The 16,348-nt window shown below is 46.6% G+C and overlaps 1 protein-coding gene across 7 annotated transcripts in view; it reads left to right on the top strand.

Moving 5' to 3' along the window:
- Positions 1-15,803, top strand: part of Helq (helicase, POLQ like) — a 39,464-nt gene extending 23,661 nt beyond the window's left edge. For 4 of the 7 annotated variants that reach the window (XM_085836923.1, XM_021163368.3, XM_029477506.2 and 1 more), the window contains 7 exons: positions 3,628-3,847; positions 5,962-6,119; positions 7,361-7,459; positions 9,417-9,590; positions 11,025-11,138; positions 12,731-12,865; positions 15,338-15,802. In XM_085836923.1, the coding sequence (XP_085693049.1) occupies positions 3,628-3,847; positions 5,962-6,119; positions 7,361-7,459; positions 9,417-9,590; positions 11,025-11,138; positions 12,731-12,865; positions 15,338-15,475 (1,038 nt within the window). In that variant the 3' untranslated portion in view covers positions 15,476-15,802. Of the gene's footprint in view, positions 1-3,627; positions 3,848-5,961; positions 6,120-7,360; positions 7,460-7,554; positions 7,612-8,232; positions 9,382-9,416; positions 9,591-11,024; positions 11,139-11,254; positions 11,541-12,730; positions 12,866-15,337 lie in introns of those variants that run through there. The other 3 variants (XM_085836924.1, XM_085836925.1, XM_085836926.1) reach the window with 3 other exon arrangements.
- Positions 15,804-16,348: the final 545 nt, after the last annotated feature.

The following is a 16,348-nucleotide window of genomic DNA, read 5'->3' as shown; positions in this document are numbered from 1 at the left end:
ATAACTGAAACAGAGATATCACAAGTTTTAGTACCTTGCAGACGGATGGTAATAATCCTTACAGTGTTACCTGACACACTAGAAGTCTAAAGAAGAAAATAAACGCAACGAGGTTGAAGGAGAGACACGGATTTGATACAGAAGAAGGAGATAAGCCACACTAGGTATTTAGAGTAGAAAGCAAGAAAAAAAGCTTAATGTGACATGGGTAACAGTCGGCAGGCTGGACCCTGTAACGCTGGAGAAGGGCTGTGATGTGGGTAGTCGTCAGCAGGCTGCACCCTGTAATGCTGGAGAAGGGCTATGACATAGGTAGTCATCAGCAGGCTGCACCCTGCAATGCTGAGGAAGAAAACTGAAGAGTTCCAGTTTGGATGGAAACAGTTGCCCCGAGCCATATGGTATTGGTTGGGGGTAATAGGAGAGCATGGTTAGCCATCAGAGATGTAACAGTCCTCATAGAGACTTTGTAAGAACTTGGCTCGGATACCAACCAAGACTTGTGACTTGTTCAGTTTGAGGCCAGGGGCTAAGAGGACAGAGGTGAGCATCCCTAGAGACCCAAGAGGACAGGAAGAGAAGGTAACTCCAGGAAGAGGATGTGGCAGTTACATCATGGGATTCAGGGAGTTCCCGGTCATTTATCACAGCCATGTCTCAGGCACCCTGCCAAAACACTTGATGTTTTATCTTCAGTCCTTGAACTGAATGTAATTTCTGTTTTACAAATATTGAAATAGAAGCATAGAGCTGTGGGCTGATCTTGACTGCAGACCTGTACTGCATGCCTGAATCTGCACTTTCTGTCTCCTGTGGTCTCCCTCCATCCACTGTCTAACCTGCCATATTCCCTCCAAGGAGTGCTTCACACAGAATAATTACAGAACGTGAGCGAATCACTCCTTCCACTTAAACTTGGCTGTGGTTTCCTCTTGCCATAAAAATTGAACCCAAGCATTTAGAGGGTGGTGGCACAGGCCTTTAATCCCAGTGTTTGGGAGGCGGAGGCAGCCAGATCTCTGTGAGTTCAAGGCTAGCCTGGTCTATAAAGCAAGTCTAGGACAGCCAGGGCTCTGTTTAAAAAAACTGTTTAGAAAAACCAAAAAACCAAACGTAAAACAACCGAAGGCTGTTCCATGATGCCTTTAATACCAGCGCTTGGAAGACAGGAAGGTTTTTGTGATTCCAAGGCAGTTAGGGCTACCTAATAAGACTCTTGTTTCTTTAAAAAATAGTAATTATTATTATTAATTAAACCCCAAAACTAGGGTATTAATGCACATACCTGTAGTCCCAGCACTTGGGAAGTAGAGGCAGACCAATCAGAAGTTGAAGGCAAGCCAGGCTACATGAAACCTGGTCTGAAAGAACCAAAAACCCAGGAAAAAAAAAGCAAAGATTAACCTCAAATTTCTCACCGGGGTGTCCGGATAATGTGGCCGCAGCCTGTCTCTCCAGTTTGGCCTCTCGCACTTTATTCCAGAAACCCTGGCTTTCCGTTTTCATTTCTCTAGCGTGAGGTGCACTGGTATCTTAATGGTCCCCACCCAGCCCCATGCTCAGCCAGCCTCACGCTCAGTATACCCCCTCCCCTTCTAGTCGGTCCCCCTCAGCTGCAGCTCCTAGCCTAATTGTAGCTTGCCGAGGCTACATTCCTTACACCTCTGAGGCAGTCTGTTATTTACAGAACTGCCTTCTTTCCCTATAACAGCACCGGTCAGCTTGAGGTCACGGCTTTGTTACTGTTGTTCAGCTACTAAAGCACCCCTGCTTTAAGAGCCCCGAAAACTCAGGGCTCACATTCCTATCTGTTGACCTTTGAGTCCCAGTGCCTTACAAGGTGCTTGACATTTGGTTATCAGCCAATAAATACTTTTAACAAACTTGACTTTGGGCGTGTCCAAGGATAGACAGAAACTTGCCTAGGTTTAAATCATGGCTAAGCTTTCCAGAGAGGAGTGGAAAGATGACTTGAAGACAGGTGGACAGATCGGGTCAGGCATCAGTGCTGTCTGCCGTGGGCCACTTCCACTGTCAGGAGAGAAGCTACAGGGACTACACCAGTTACTTCCTATGACTGTTGACATGACCAAGACAACTTTCAGAAGGAAGAGTTCGTTTGGGTATAGTTCCTAGAGGATTAGGGTCCATCATCTAGCATAGGATACAGCTGCTAGCCAACATGACCACTGGAGCTGGAGGCTGAGAGCTCACATCTCAAACTGCAAGCAAGAAGCAGAGGCTCTGAATGGGAATGGGGTGTGGCATACAAGCCACAAAGCCCACCCAGTGATGTACTTCTCCAGCAAGGCCCCACTCAGACAGCGCGACCATCTAGACACCAAATGCCTGAGACCACGGGGACCTTCTCATTCAAATCCCCACGGAGGCTGGAGTACTTTAATGATCCACAAACTGAACATCAGCTCAATATCTTATAAGTGCCTTTGAGCTTGAGTATTAAGAATGATTGTTAATAAAAGGGAGAAGCAATACAAAAATGACTACTCCATAATACTTTATTGTGGAGCATTATATTGGTTTAATATAAAATGACTACTTAAATATTCCTGTTGAAGTATCATCAAAATTGTAAGAGAGAGCTATTGATCCGTCCTTTTTTAATATAACATGCTGATTTGGGGGGAAATTGGCTAATAAAAGTGAGTTCTCATCCTGAGTGTTTTACATCTGAATACCAAGTGCAGGGTATTAGGATCACTGCTGTCAGTTGTAAATGATGAATGGGCTGTGGGGAGGACACGCGTAAGGACAGGAAGCGGAGTGGAGCCCAGACAGAAGGCAGAGACTGAGCGATCACTAGCAAACCCTTCTGCCAAACACCTCCTTGCCTGCTGCCGGCACACTGGATTCCCTCAGCTGTGTTTTCCATGTTTCTTTATTATGTTTAATGTGGTTTTTAGAGCTAAAGTATCTCCGTGAGTATGGAGAAGTGGGTGAAGAGGATTCCAGAAAAAGTCTGAATGGAATTGAGGGACTCTGCTGGAGAGGTGGAACAGAGCACAGCTTGGGGAATAATGAAAAAACCAAACAGCATTTTGGGGAGGGAGGATGCTCAGGAGTTAAGACCTGGTGCTGTTCTTGCAAAGGACCCACTTTCAGTTCCCAGACCCCATACCAGGTGATCTATAACCACCTCTAACTCCAGCTCCAGGGGATCCTACACCTCTGCTGTCTACAAGCAGCTGCCTCACCACACACAGGCATGCAACTGAAAATAATAAAGAGAAGCCAGGGTGGCGCACATCTTCAGTCCCAGCACTCAGGAGGCGGAGGCAGGTGGATCTCTGTGAGTTCCAGGACGGCCTGGCCTACAAAGTGAGTTCTAGGAAAGCCAGGGCTACACAGAGAAGCCGTCTCAAAACAAAGCAAAACATAATAGCAATAATAATAAAATCTTTTAAAAAAATTAGTATCCTGGAAAATGTGTATAAAAAGTATGAACATGAGAACTCTTTTCCTTCAGTCGTTTTTCCTGTTAATTTTTAATACTGTAGACTTTGTGCTAATTTTTTCTTCAAATAGCTTTAAGATATGAACTTGAATAATCTTGTTCCTTAAACTAAGTGATGAACTAAGTCCCAGTGATGTCCTGGATTCTTTCAGATTGCAGCAAGTCTTGGTGACATATATCAGTTTATGAATGGTACATTTTTTGGTGTTCAGCAAAAGATTTTATTGAAAGAAAAAAGTCTCTGGGAAATAACTGTTGACGCTCTTGAACACCTGGCAGAGAAAGGACTTCTACAGAAAGACAGCCGTGGTGACAATGAGGGGTTAGAGTGTCACTTCCGGATTACAAAACTGGGCCAAGCTTCTTTTAAGGGTAAGTTTGCCTAAATCTCAGTATTTTCTAAGGGGATGCATTGGAAACAGTAGGAGTTAAGTGATTTTCTTTCTTTATATTGGATTTGTGATTTCATATTAGAAGCGTTACTCTTACGAGCTATGTCCGCTTTCAGAAGTTGAATAGACTTAGAATTGTAAGCAAGTGCACAGTAGAGGGAAGCTGGCCTTGCCTCCTTCCCGCTCCCACCCTCAGCAGCAGCACAGAGCCTGTCTCAGTCTTTCACTTCAACTCGCAGGCCATGCTGTAGACAGATTCAACTCGCAGGCCATGCTGTAGATAGATTCAACTCGCAGGCCATGCTGTAGACAGATTCAACTCTCAGGCCATGCTGTAGATAGATTCAACTTGCAGGCCATGCTGTAGACAGATTCAAATTTTGTTTTAAACAAATACTTACTGTTGTAAGTATTTCTGGAGCTTGCTTTTTGCTTAAACTATAGATTGTATCTGAACAGAGAATTAATTAATTAAATTTGCTTTTTTTTTTTTTTTTTTAAGACAGGGTTTTTCTGCGTAGCCTTGGTTATCCAGGAAGGGTTTATTCCTTAATGAGTAATTTACTCATTGAAAACTATCTGCTCTTTTAAAAAAAAAAACAAAAACAAAAAACCTTAGGTTAGGGAGACGTCTCATTCAGTAAAGTCAGTAAAACCATAAAGAGCAACCTGAGTTCAGACTCCCAGCACCCACATAAGAGGCCAGGCATGACTGAGCCTGGTCGCATGCGCCTGCCATCCCAGCAGGAAGGAGGTGGAGACAGCTGGGCCCGCGGAGCTTGCTGACCAGCGGCCTAGCCATATAGTGAGTCCTTGGTTCAGCCAAAGAATTAACGAGGGGAGTGACATCCTCCTGTACACATGTGCATGTGCACATGTATACACACACACACACTCGGGATTATGTTAGCAGAAGCCCACACACCTGTCCCAGTCCAGTCCTGGGGAGCCTCCAGTGTTCCCAGTTCAGGATCTGCTGTTGCAGTCACATCTGCCCACCTCATAACCCAGCAGGCCACGCTGACCACATGCCTCACTGTGGCTCAGAATGACCAGATCATCAAATGGCAGAGTTTACACAAGGAGCGTGTCCCTGGCTGATGGCATCTGAAGTCATGCTCATGTATAAAATACCACAGGCCCAGGGCCCCTGAGCTGCGTCCCCAGCTCTCTTTATTCTTGAATGTGAGTTTCACTAAGTTGACCAAGCTAGCCGGTCTACTGTAGTCCAGGCAGCCCTTGACTGTGCAGTCCTCATGCCTCAGCCTCCAAGCAGCTGACAGAGATCATCTGTGGGCTTGCACTAAGAGTCCAGAAGCACGCTCCTTTCATGCTGTACTCATCCATAATAGGGCTGGAACATAGATTATTTAACCATCTTTTTATTTATGAACATTTGCACTGCTTGTGATTTTTATGATTATAAATAGCCACATGACTTATAAACAGTGTCTCAATTTATTTTGAGTACACGTTGAAATGGTTGGTTTGTTTGTTTAACCAGATTACCAAAAATAGAGTAGTTGTATCAGAACTGTCTAAAATTTGATGCACACTATTAAAATAACCTCCAAAACTATTAAAAATAAGAGAATTTGAGGAATTCCTGGTGGGGTTTAATTTAGGACTGAACTATATTCAGGTGTATATTCATGCATGCGGCCTTCACTGAATTCCTCAGCAAACAAGAATAGCAAGCCAGTCTTTGTTAATTCTCAGTCACAGAAAGTGTTGGGTTTTATTGCATTATAATACCACAGGTGCAAGCACACCAATATTATAATATCTTTGTATATTTCACATGCATTCATGTTATTTGTACTGGAATTATTCCAATGAACAAAGCCCAGATCTTCACAGTGTGTTTTCTTACTTGTGACTCAGTCATGCTTGCTTTATTGTCCCTTAACGCTGAGGAGAGTAACACTCAGAGAAGTTAGATCTACTTCTTAAATTCAAGCTAACCCGAAGTGGGTTTGGGTACTGGGTCTCCCGCAAGTCAGGGGGCCGCAGGCTTGCTGTGTAGCTGTGGCTGGGACAGACATGCACAGCATGCCTGGCTGAGAGAGTGCCCTGTGTTTTGTGTTTCTTCAGGAGCCATTGATGTGGCCTACTGTGACACTCTGTACAGAGACTTGAAGAAAGGTCTGGAAGGACTTGTACTGGAGAGCCTTCTTCATCTGGTCTACCTAACCACGCCCTATGACCTGGCTGCTCAGTCTGAGCCTGACTGGATGGTGTACTTCAGGCAGGTGAGAGAACAGGTCTCCTGGGCTTAGAGCTCTCTGGAAGTCTTGTCACGTGACCTGGTGGACATTTGGAATTGGGCCTCTTGTCGCCCAGAGTCTCTTTCTCTTCCTTGCTCAGGCTACTGTATATGAATTGTACAAAACTCTGGGACTTATTGCATTCACACAAATGTATATATGTCTTTCAGGTTTTGAAAACTATTTATTTGTGTGTATGTGTGTGTTCAGGTGGTGTGCATGTTTGTACATGAATGTGGGGTCAAGCTTAGGTGTCATTCCTCCAGAGCCATCCACCTTGTTTTGGGGACAGGATCTCTCACTGGGACCTGGAACCCACCACTTAGTCTAGGCTAACTGGCAAATGAGCCCCAGGGATCTGCCTGGCTCCAATCTCGGTGCTGAGAGATAGAATCCAGGGCTCCCACACCCGGCTTTTTACATGGCTGAGACTGCTGGTGCCCTCATGCCTGTGCAGCAGCGCTCACTAATTCAGCCGTCTCCAGCCCGCAGAGGGCACGTAGTTTACAGCAGTCATACAGGAGAGCTGGCCCTGTGTGTAAGAAAACCAGCTGGTGGAGTAATAACACACCGTGATGTTTTCCTGTGAACAGTCTGGCTGAATGAATACGCAGGATCGTGTTAGGCAAAAATAGTGGCTGGCCTCCCACACTCCCATGGCTTTAAAGATTGAACCCAAAGCCTTGTGTATAATAAGTGTGTGTCTTCTACTTTGAAAACACACCCTTAAACCCCCAGTCTACAGCTTTTTAGTCTCAGGAAATTAATTTCTATAGTGTCATTTTCAGTCCTTACATAAGTTTTTCAAGCCCTGTGTGGCACAGCTACTTTCAGACCCTTCCCGTCTTTTCCCTCTTCTGGCTTACTGTAAAACTAAACACAGTCACAGTCCATGAAAGGTACTCACGGCACAGTCTTCATGTACAGCCATGTGCTACCTAGTGGTGGACACGTGTTCTGAGAGATGCATCGAGGCATGCTCGCTCGTCAGCACATGCTTACGCAGCCAGACAGCTGTGCCGTCACCAGGCCATGGAACTGTGGCGCCACCACGTGTGTAGCCGCGGTTGACGGAGCATTGTTCTGCTTATGACGATAATTCTGTAATATTTATAAATGTCGTCCATTAAAGCGCTGTGACCTCAGACTTAACCCTGTTGTAGGCTGGAGTGAGACTTTGAAGGCTGCAGTTGCATGCTTTCATTGTTTATCCCTTCTCCCTGTAGTTTGGTCAGCTCAGCCCGGCAGAGCAGAATGTAGCCGCTCTTCTCGGAGTCTCCGAAAGCTTTATCGGGAAGAAAGCAGCAGGACAAGCCATCAGAAAGGTGCCGTGTCTTTCTTATTTCCTAAATAAGAGTCATTTGAGAAACTGAGTGTCCTTCTACCATCTCCCTACTGACTTGATCTTTTTGTTTCCCAGCATGTGGGAGGTAGAGGTATGTTGATCTCTGAGTTCAAGGCCAGCCTGGCATACATGGTGAGTTCCAGGCAAGACAGAGCTACACAGTGAGACCCTGTCTTAAAAAAAAAAAAAAAAAAAAAAAAACCCTCCCCCCACCCCCACCCTCTGCCTTTACACAGTTCCAGCATCAGGCTCAGGTGGTCACCTTGCCCAAGTGCTTTAAACTGTAGAGCCATCTCACCAGCCTACCTCTTCTTATTGATATTTCTTACAAAAGCTTGTAATTGTCATTAAGACATCTATCCCGCCATGTAATAATTCTGTCATTTTAACTGGCTTTGGAATTACATTCTAAGCAAAGTCTACATTAACTCAATTTATAGTTAATGGTAAAAGCACATTAAAAATGCCAAATTAAAAAGCTATCTTTGCCTACCCAGAATTCAATATGCTTTTTCAGCTCAATGCTTTTAAAAGGATGGTCCATTATATACATGCTGAATCTGTAATTCAAAATCCACTGATACATAGCCTTTATCTCAATATTCTCTTCCTATCTTATTTATGTTTTCATTTTCAGACAGGGACTTGCTGTGTGGCTCAGGTCTTGATTTCCTACTGGGCCTTCAAGTGCTAGGAGGGCAGGCATCCCGTCATGCCAACCCGTGATGCACTCTGAGACTCCTTTCCTTTCAGATACATCTATGAAATTGTCTCTTACGTGACCCTGATGCTAGTGATGGCATTCTTTGCACAAGATCACTAGCACCACAGGCAAAAGCCGACCACAGAACAGAGACTGCCAGCCACGGGAAGTCTTTTCCTGTCTCTCTACTTCAGCTTTGGGAACACTGATTATCACGACCACGGGGAAACCATAGCATACTCCCTTATAGTATAGACAAGCCCACCATTTAGTTACGTGTGTTTGTCTAACTCACATGCCAATGCAGTTTACACACGCACGGTATGGAGTTCTCCCTAACTTCCAGCAGACTATGAATCCACACACAGAGCTGTGTGGTCGTTCCATTCCACACAACTAAGTAGCCCATATTGGTTCAGACTTTGAGAGTCTGGTCCCGAGTCTTTTATTTTAGGCATATTTAAGCACAGCACAATTTGGTACAAATGTTCCCGGTAATAAGTAGCTCAGTCCCATGTGCACAACATGAATACACCGAAGGGCTTTGGGAAGTACATGTGACATCTGCCATAAAGACAGGTCCTACAGAGTGACGAGAAAACAAGAAGCTCAGAGGTCACCGGACTGTTACACACATCACTCCCAGCCTTCTGGATGTAGAAGAGATTCTACACCTCTTCCCGTGAAGGAATACCTCTGACTGTTATGGTTCCTGGTCCCTACTGCTTATCTGGGGGCCCAGGAGCCTCCATGCCTCTCATCCCCTCAGCATATGTGAGGCCGACCCAATTCCTCCCAGTTGGGAGGCTACCCTGGCTTCTTGGGTAGTCTGCAAGGAGAAGCCTCCATGTTCCCTCCTAGTTGTGTGGCTCGGGTGTGACAGCTCCTTGGCTCACACGTGATCTCTTTGACCCGAGCTCGCTTTTCACTGACTTCTGCATCTCCTTGTCCTGTCCTCATTTATGAAGATTCCAGTCAGCAAGTTCAGGGCCCGTGGTAAATCCTGGCTGGCGTCATTTACAGGTCCTGAACTAACTGCATCTGCCAAGGCCCTCGTCCCAAGCTGTCACGGTTGTGAGGGCCGGCTGCTGGCCTTGAGCATTTCGATCTGCTCTCCTCTGCAGAACAGAGACAAGTGACCTTGTCTCCTCTGTGGCTGGCCAGGGGCTCTGTGCTGCCTCTGTCCCCACAGCCGCAGCCCCACCCACTTAGGACACCTTTTGTGTCTTTATAGAAGGTGGACAAGAATGTTGTCAACAGACTCTACCTGTCGTTTGTGCTTTATTCTTTGCTGAAAGAGACCAACGTTTGGAGTGTGTCTGAGAAGTTTAACCTGCCCCGAGGATACATACAGAACCTGCTTACGGGAGCTGCCTCCTTCTCCTCCTGTGTGTTACATTTCTGTGAGGTAATCAGTTAAGTGGTGTCTTCTCACGTTAACCCTGGTAAGCTTGAAAGCCTCTCTCCTCCCTGCTGAGTCACTGTGTTCTGTCGGAGCACGCAGCTTTATTTAAAGCCTTCCTTGGTTTCTGCCTTTTTACCTGAAGACTGTGTTGAGCTTATGGAAACGATGCAGGAATTCCCAAGTCAGCTAAAACGCTTCAGCAGTGGGAAGTGCAGAGCCCGCCTGTTCTCAGGACCAGGGCCGATGGTTCCAGGCTATTCCTTACAACCTGGCTTCTGGTGACTCTCGGGAGTGATGAGGGTTAGGTCAGTTACCCGAGTCCGTCAGCGGCCACGGGACTGCTCAGTCCCACGTCTTCTGGACAGCCACGGGGACATACACATTTACTTCTGGTGTCGGGCAGGCAGCCCTACGTCAAACATAGGCTCTACATGATAGGTGTATATACATGATGGTAAAATTAATATTTTATTTATATATGTTATATATTTTATATATCATATATATACATGTGTGTATGTGTGTATGGTAGCCTCTGCCTCCTGAGTGCTGGGATTAAAGGTATGCACCACCACACACCGCTAACCAGGTTTTAATTTCAATTTTCTTTCCTATATTAAACCTCTGTAGTTTACGAATGTTAATAACTAATTGTGCCGTATGTGCTAATGAAGGGTCATTGGTATATTTTCACTCTATAACTCTGTTCTGCTCAGCAGCTGTGCTAGTGGAGATGATTTCTAACCAGGATTAGTAGTGAAAACTTAGTGACATTCTTCCTCCTCTGTGGTGGAAGGGCCTGTGCCACCAGGGCAGCGCAGTGCCAGCCATGTGGCAGTTGGTCTAGAGTCTTTCATACCGCTGTCAGTGCGGATGTGAGACAGGGTCTCTCACGGAGCCTGGAGCTTACCACTTTGGCTGCACACCCGTGTACAAGCACACAGTGCCCCCGGGGCTACAGGTGCGTGCCACTGAGCCGCACACGACTTTTCTGTGGGTGCTCAAGCTTGTGTCACATGCACTTAACCCGGAGCCACGCGTGGATCTTACACAGACAGGCTGATGTGATATCCTCCAGCCACTTGTCATGCCCTACTCAGAGCTCCTGTTCTCGTTAGCTTAAGGGCTTTGTTGACTGCCACGCTGCATGTGACTGTCCTTATTTAATACTTCATCTCTGGGTTAACTCCCACAAGTAACAACTGTTTAGAGTCACTCGACAAACAGAACTGTACAGACACTTCTGAAATTTTGATTAGAAATAACTTTTTTCTTAATTTTCAGTCTTTTTTCCTTCTCCAAAAGCTCCCAAGGTCCCCGTGCTTCCTTGCCATTGTGAGGCTCTATCTCCCTCAGCCCTCGCTCCTCTAAGCTGCAGCTCAGTATGTAACTTACATAAAATACGGAACTTACACTGATGTATCTTTGTCTGCTCAGGAGCTGGAGGAATTTTGGGTTTACAAAGCCCTTTTGGTGGAACTCACCAAGAAACTGACGTACTGTGTGAAGGCGGAGCTAATCCCTCTCATGGAAGTGACCGGGGTCTTAGAGGTCAGCCTCATCCCGCCTCCCTAACTGAGTTCATGTCTTCTAACAGAAAAACAAGTTTTACGGTCTTCTGAAGTGTTACTGCGTGGTAGGTTCTAGAAAGAGTCCTACTGTTCCAGGTCCTGTGGAGGAACAGAACCGATGGAATCAGCACATAGAAACAGAGGACTTGACACATGGGCCTGCGTTGCTGGCTGGTCCTGAGACTGAACCCCGAGCAGTTCCCGGAGAGCTGCTGATCCCCACGTGAAGACTGAGGAAGCTGGGTTTCAGCAGCAGCAAGGGACAGTGGCGGCAGCTGCTGGGTAGATGCAGTCAGAAACAGCAGAGTTGGGCATGCGGGGATAGTCTCGGTTGTGCACTGTGTAAAATCATCAGTGCTCAGTAAAGAGCTGGGTGGCCTGGCAGGAGAGAGTGGGCGGGACTTGCAGGAGAGAGGAACTCTGGGAGTGAGAGGCAGGAAGATTACCACACCCAGGAAGGTGGGTGTGTGAAACTGAGGAGAAGCAGCCATCAGCCCGGCAGACGTGGAACAGTGTGAACGGGTTGATATCAGTTAGAAGCCAGTGAGGAGCAAGCCTGCGCTAAGGCCATAAGCATTGTGAATTAAAATAACCTGTGTCTCAGAACAAGGGAAGGAGGTGTAGAAGAGCCCAGGCTTCCACGTGGGCCGGCAGAGCAGCCCCATCCCTGCTTTCCACAGACCTCTTCCTCTCTCCTTCTACCACCCCCAAACTCCTTTGGTTTCTTGAAACAGGGTTTCTTTTTGCATCCCTGGATGTCCTTGAATTTTCTCTTCAGACCAGGCTGGTCTCAAAGTCAGAGCTCCTCCTGCCTCTGCCTCTGAGTGTTGGGATTAAAGGCGTGCGCTGCCACTGCCTGGCTCCCCTCTGACCTCCTCGGCCTGGGCTGCTTGCTGGCAGACAACAGAAAGTGGGCCCTATGCTAGGATCAGTCAGTCCTTCTAGACCTTCCCAGACAGGAGACTCAGCTGATCCCAGATCAGATCGACTTCTCGTTTCCTTCTTTTTAAATCAAATGATGCCACGGCCTCCCAGGAAGCCACTATGTCTGAGAAGTGGGTACGATGAAAGATCTCCCGTATGAGAACTTGGTCTCTCCTCTCCCCCAAGGACGTGTACCCTGCTACTCAACCATAGCTCCTCTTTCTCCACTGGAGAAAAGAGTTACTCTCTGTCAGTTTGTACCCAGTGCAGTGATGATGGATGGACGGATGGCAGGAGACAGTGGGGAGAAAGGACCCTCAGTCGAGTGTTAGCAGCATGCATCAGCTTCAGTCCTTCCTGTCCTCTGCTTTTCATTCTACGTAGAAAGTGCGTGCACACAGGCATGCCTGACTGGGTTCCCTTCCCTGGCTTTGTCCCAGCAGCCAACTTACACCTTGTGGAAAGCTCCCTCCCCTCAGTACCTTTCAGATTAGAGTCCAAACATATCCTCAAAGCTCTGCAGTGTTCTGCTGGGTTACCTCCTCACATTTGCATTACTGTCTGTGTCTCTTCCTATCTGTTGCATGTGGGGCTTTTTTTTCTTTTTTAATAATCCCAAATACTCATAGTATTTCTTTAAAACTTTAGGGTCGAGCAAAACAGTTATATAATGCGGGTTACAGAAGCATCATGCACTTAGCCAATGCCAACCCAGAAGTGTTGGTGAAGACAATTGATCATCTGTCCAGACGGCAAGCCAGGCAGATTGTTTCCTCGGCCAAGGTGAGCAAGCCTTCCTCAAAGATACACCGTAGCATCGTGATGAGATATCCGAGCGAAGCGATTCGCATCGAATAACGGTTTATGGTTACCAAAAACATGTGTGTAGCTCACAGCACTCTGTGACTCTAGTTCTAGGGGATTTGATGTCCTCCTCTGACCTCTGAGGGCACTGCACACACAGGGTGCACAGACACACATGCAGCAAGCATCCAGACTCATCAAACACACTTAAAACAAAAAGGCCCAGGGTACACAGATTTCCTGTTTTTGACACAGGATTCCTGAGGAGAGAGAGACCCTAAATATTAACGTTCTGAGGCCGTCTTGTAGCTCTCTTCTGGGAGTCCTCTCCAGTGTGCCCCCCTTCGGTCTCGTACCTGCAAGCTCTTCACTGACAGGGGCATTCCCAAGGCCATCGCAGTGGGCTGAGGTTAAATTTTACCTCTGGAGATTTCTACCACCCATACATGCACGCTGCCCTCTGGAGCCAGCCCGTTCTTTCTGGCTATACTTTTCACAGTTTTAAAGCAGGAGTTTCTCTTTTCTTTGTTGAGTTCCATGGCTTCAGGATATTTGCTCTCTTCCATCCCCATTTCAAGATTGCCGTTGTTCTGTTTGTGTAGGTGAAGCCATTACAGCAATCTGGTATTATGTCCTTGGTCACAAGTGTGTACATTGCTTAGCTTTTGTTTGTTTGTTTGTTTTTTGTTTTTCAAGACAGGGTTTCTCTGTGTAGCCCTGGCTGTCCTGGAACTCACTCTGTAGACCAGGCTGGCCTCGAACTCAGAAATCCACCTGCCTCTGCCTCCCGAGTGCTGGGATTAAAGGTGTGCGCCACCACTGCCCGGCATTGCTTAGCTTTTTAAAACTCCATTGTTATGTTATTGTGCTAGATGGTCTCATGTCTACTTGCCACACAAACTAGAGTTATCTGAAAGGGGGAATCCTCCATCAAGAAAATACCTCTGTAAGATTAGGCTATTACATATTTTCTTAGTGATTGTTGAGGAAGGGCCCAGCCCTTTTGGGTGGTCCTATCCCTAGGCTGGTGGTCCGGAAAGCAAGCGGCTCGAGCTGGTAAGCAGCACCCCTCCATGGCCTTCACATCAGTCCTGCCTCCAGGTTCCCGCACTGTGTGAGCCCCTGCCTGGCCTCCTCGGGTGATAAACAGCAGTGTGGAAGTGTAAGCCCTCAAACCCTCTCCTCCCCGAGTTGCCTTTTGGTCGTGGTGTTTTGTTGCAGCATTAGAAGCCCTCACTGAGATAGTCATTCGCGAACGTGAAGCAAAAGAACTGCTAAAAAGAACCTCCTGCTCATGGGGCTGAGTGGTGCTCACACACAAGCATGGCCTTAGCTGATTGTCGCAGTGATCTGTGATGGAGACATTTGGAGTATTTATGGATACAGCATCCACGATGGACTGTGTCCCAGTAGCCGAGGTGTTCTTGGATGGGTAGGGATGCCCTTGCCTCTGCCCCTGCCAGAGGGAACTGAAGGCAGCCCAGCACACAGGCTGCGCACTGTGCTTGGGAGTTCTTTCTTTCTTGTGTGCTGTGTTTGAAATTAACCATATTTCCAGGCATGACAGCATGCATATTGCATATGCATATTGCATGCATATTCCTTGACACAGGAAGATCTCAAATTTAAGGCCAGCCTAGACTACATGGTGAAATCCTACCTCAAAAACTAACTGTAGGAAGGGGGCTGGAGAGGTGGTTCAGTGGTTAGAGCACTGGCTGCTCTTCCAGAGGACTGGGGTTCACACTCCCAGCACCCTCATGGCCATCACAGCATCTCCGGTCTTAGCAATGTGAGCAACTGTTCTGGCCTCCAAGAATCATGGTGTATTCACATACATGCAGACAAAACACCCATATACATTAATTAACTAATTAATTAAAACAAAAATACAGGAGGGAAAGTGACAGGAGAGAGGAAGCCGATGGGGGGGGGGGGGGGATAACGGATCCAGTGACGTTCACCACAGGCGCTTTACTGAAAAGGATGATAGATCCGATCATGTTTCTGTAGGCGCCTTAGGAAAACTTTCTTTCTGCAATACTGATGGGCTTTGAAAAGCACATGCTAAATGAAACAGTTGGCAGAGCTAATTAAATACATATGTAAAGGATAACAGTTTCAAGAGCTAATTAAATTTTTGCAAAATTTTCTGAAATTTTATAGATTATAAATTTTGTTTAAGTGCCTGAGTCTTCTGTGAAACAAATCGTTGAGTGTAGGAAAGCTCTTTATTTTTGGTGCACTGAACGCTGTGATCAGCTAAAATGGTTTTTAGCAGAATACCTCGTCTTCATTTACTCTGGTTGTAAAGTGGGCATTTTTCAGTCTCACTATTTCAGGCCCAGCGTTAGCCATCTGTGTGTCAGAACTCGGGTTTTAGCAGACATAAAATGTTGGCAGCTCTCTAGCCAGGTACATTTGGCCTCATGACTGGGTTTTTCATTGCAGATGCTGTTGCATGAGAAGGCAGAGGCACTGCAAGGAGAAGCAGAAGAATTACTGAGATTGCCTGCAGACCTCCCTGGGCTTGGGGGTCCCAGCTCTGAAAGGGCAGGAAGCCATGATGGGGACATAAGTCTGAGCTAGGGCATTTGCCTGAGATGCCTCCGGCCCTGGGATAAATCCTCAGTACCTCCAAGACAGAAGAAAAGGCCGGAGGGTTGTAAACTGCGCAGTGGTGAGCACTGTAACCCAGCACTCGGGAGACAGAGGACGGGCCATGAGGGTCAGAAATCAGCTTCAGCTACACAGAGAGTTGGAGGCTAGCCTGGGCTGCATGAGCCCCTGTCTCCAAAAGAAAAAACCCCATGAAGCTGTCTGATGTGTGTTTTTTAACTTGACTTATTTATTATATATGTATCTTATTATTGAAAATCCCCCATGTAAATGAAATGTGTATTTTAATTATACATTAAAAGCTGTGGATGAGCTTTTAGAAGGTGCTCTGGGTGATTAAGTCTACCGTCGCCTGTAACTGCCGAACCATCCCACTGATAACCCATTTCTCCTATTCCTGTGTTCCTGTACATTGTTTTCCTGCTCAGAATTCTCAGCGCACCCAGCCTGGCTTTTTGCTCACATCTTTCACTGTTTTCTTAGCTTTTCCCCGGTGTCTTGTTCTTGCTGACACGTGCTAACGACTGACACACGTGCTGACTTGTGCTGTGGCTGTGGCGCTGCGTCTGTGGTGCTGCGTTGTAAGCTCAGCCGTCACCCTCATTTCTCCCATCAGTTTGCACCAAAATTACCAGAACCCTGTGTGTCCTAACTGATGTGTTATCATCATTGTATGAAAGTGTTAACATACTTCTAGTGTCAACTCAATACTCAAATCCTATCTCTCTGAAGTTACTCCATACTCATCCCCGTAGCCCTTACAGGGTGCTCCCCACTGAGCACTGTGAAGTTACTCTGTACTCATCCCTGTAGCCCTTACAGGGTGCTCCCCACTGAGCACTG

The sequence above is a fragment of the Mus caroli genome, unplaced genomic scaffold, assembly GCF_978045245.1.
Source record: "Mus caroli unplaced genomic scaffold, Mus_caroli_1 scaffold_4, whole genome shotgun sequence".
NCBI classification, from domain to species: domain Eukaryota; kingdom Metazoa; phylum Chordata; class Mammalia; order Rodentia; family Muridae; genus Mus; species Mus caroli.
This window is presented reverse-complemented; position numbering and strand designations above follow the sequence as displayed.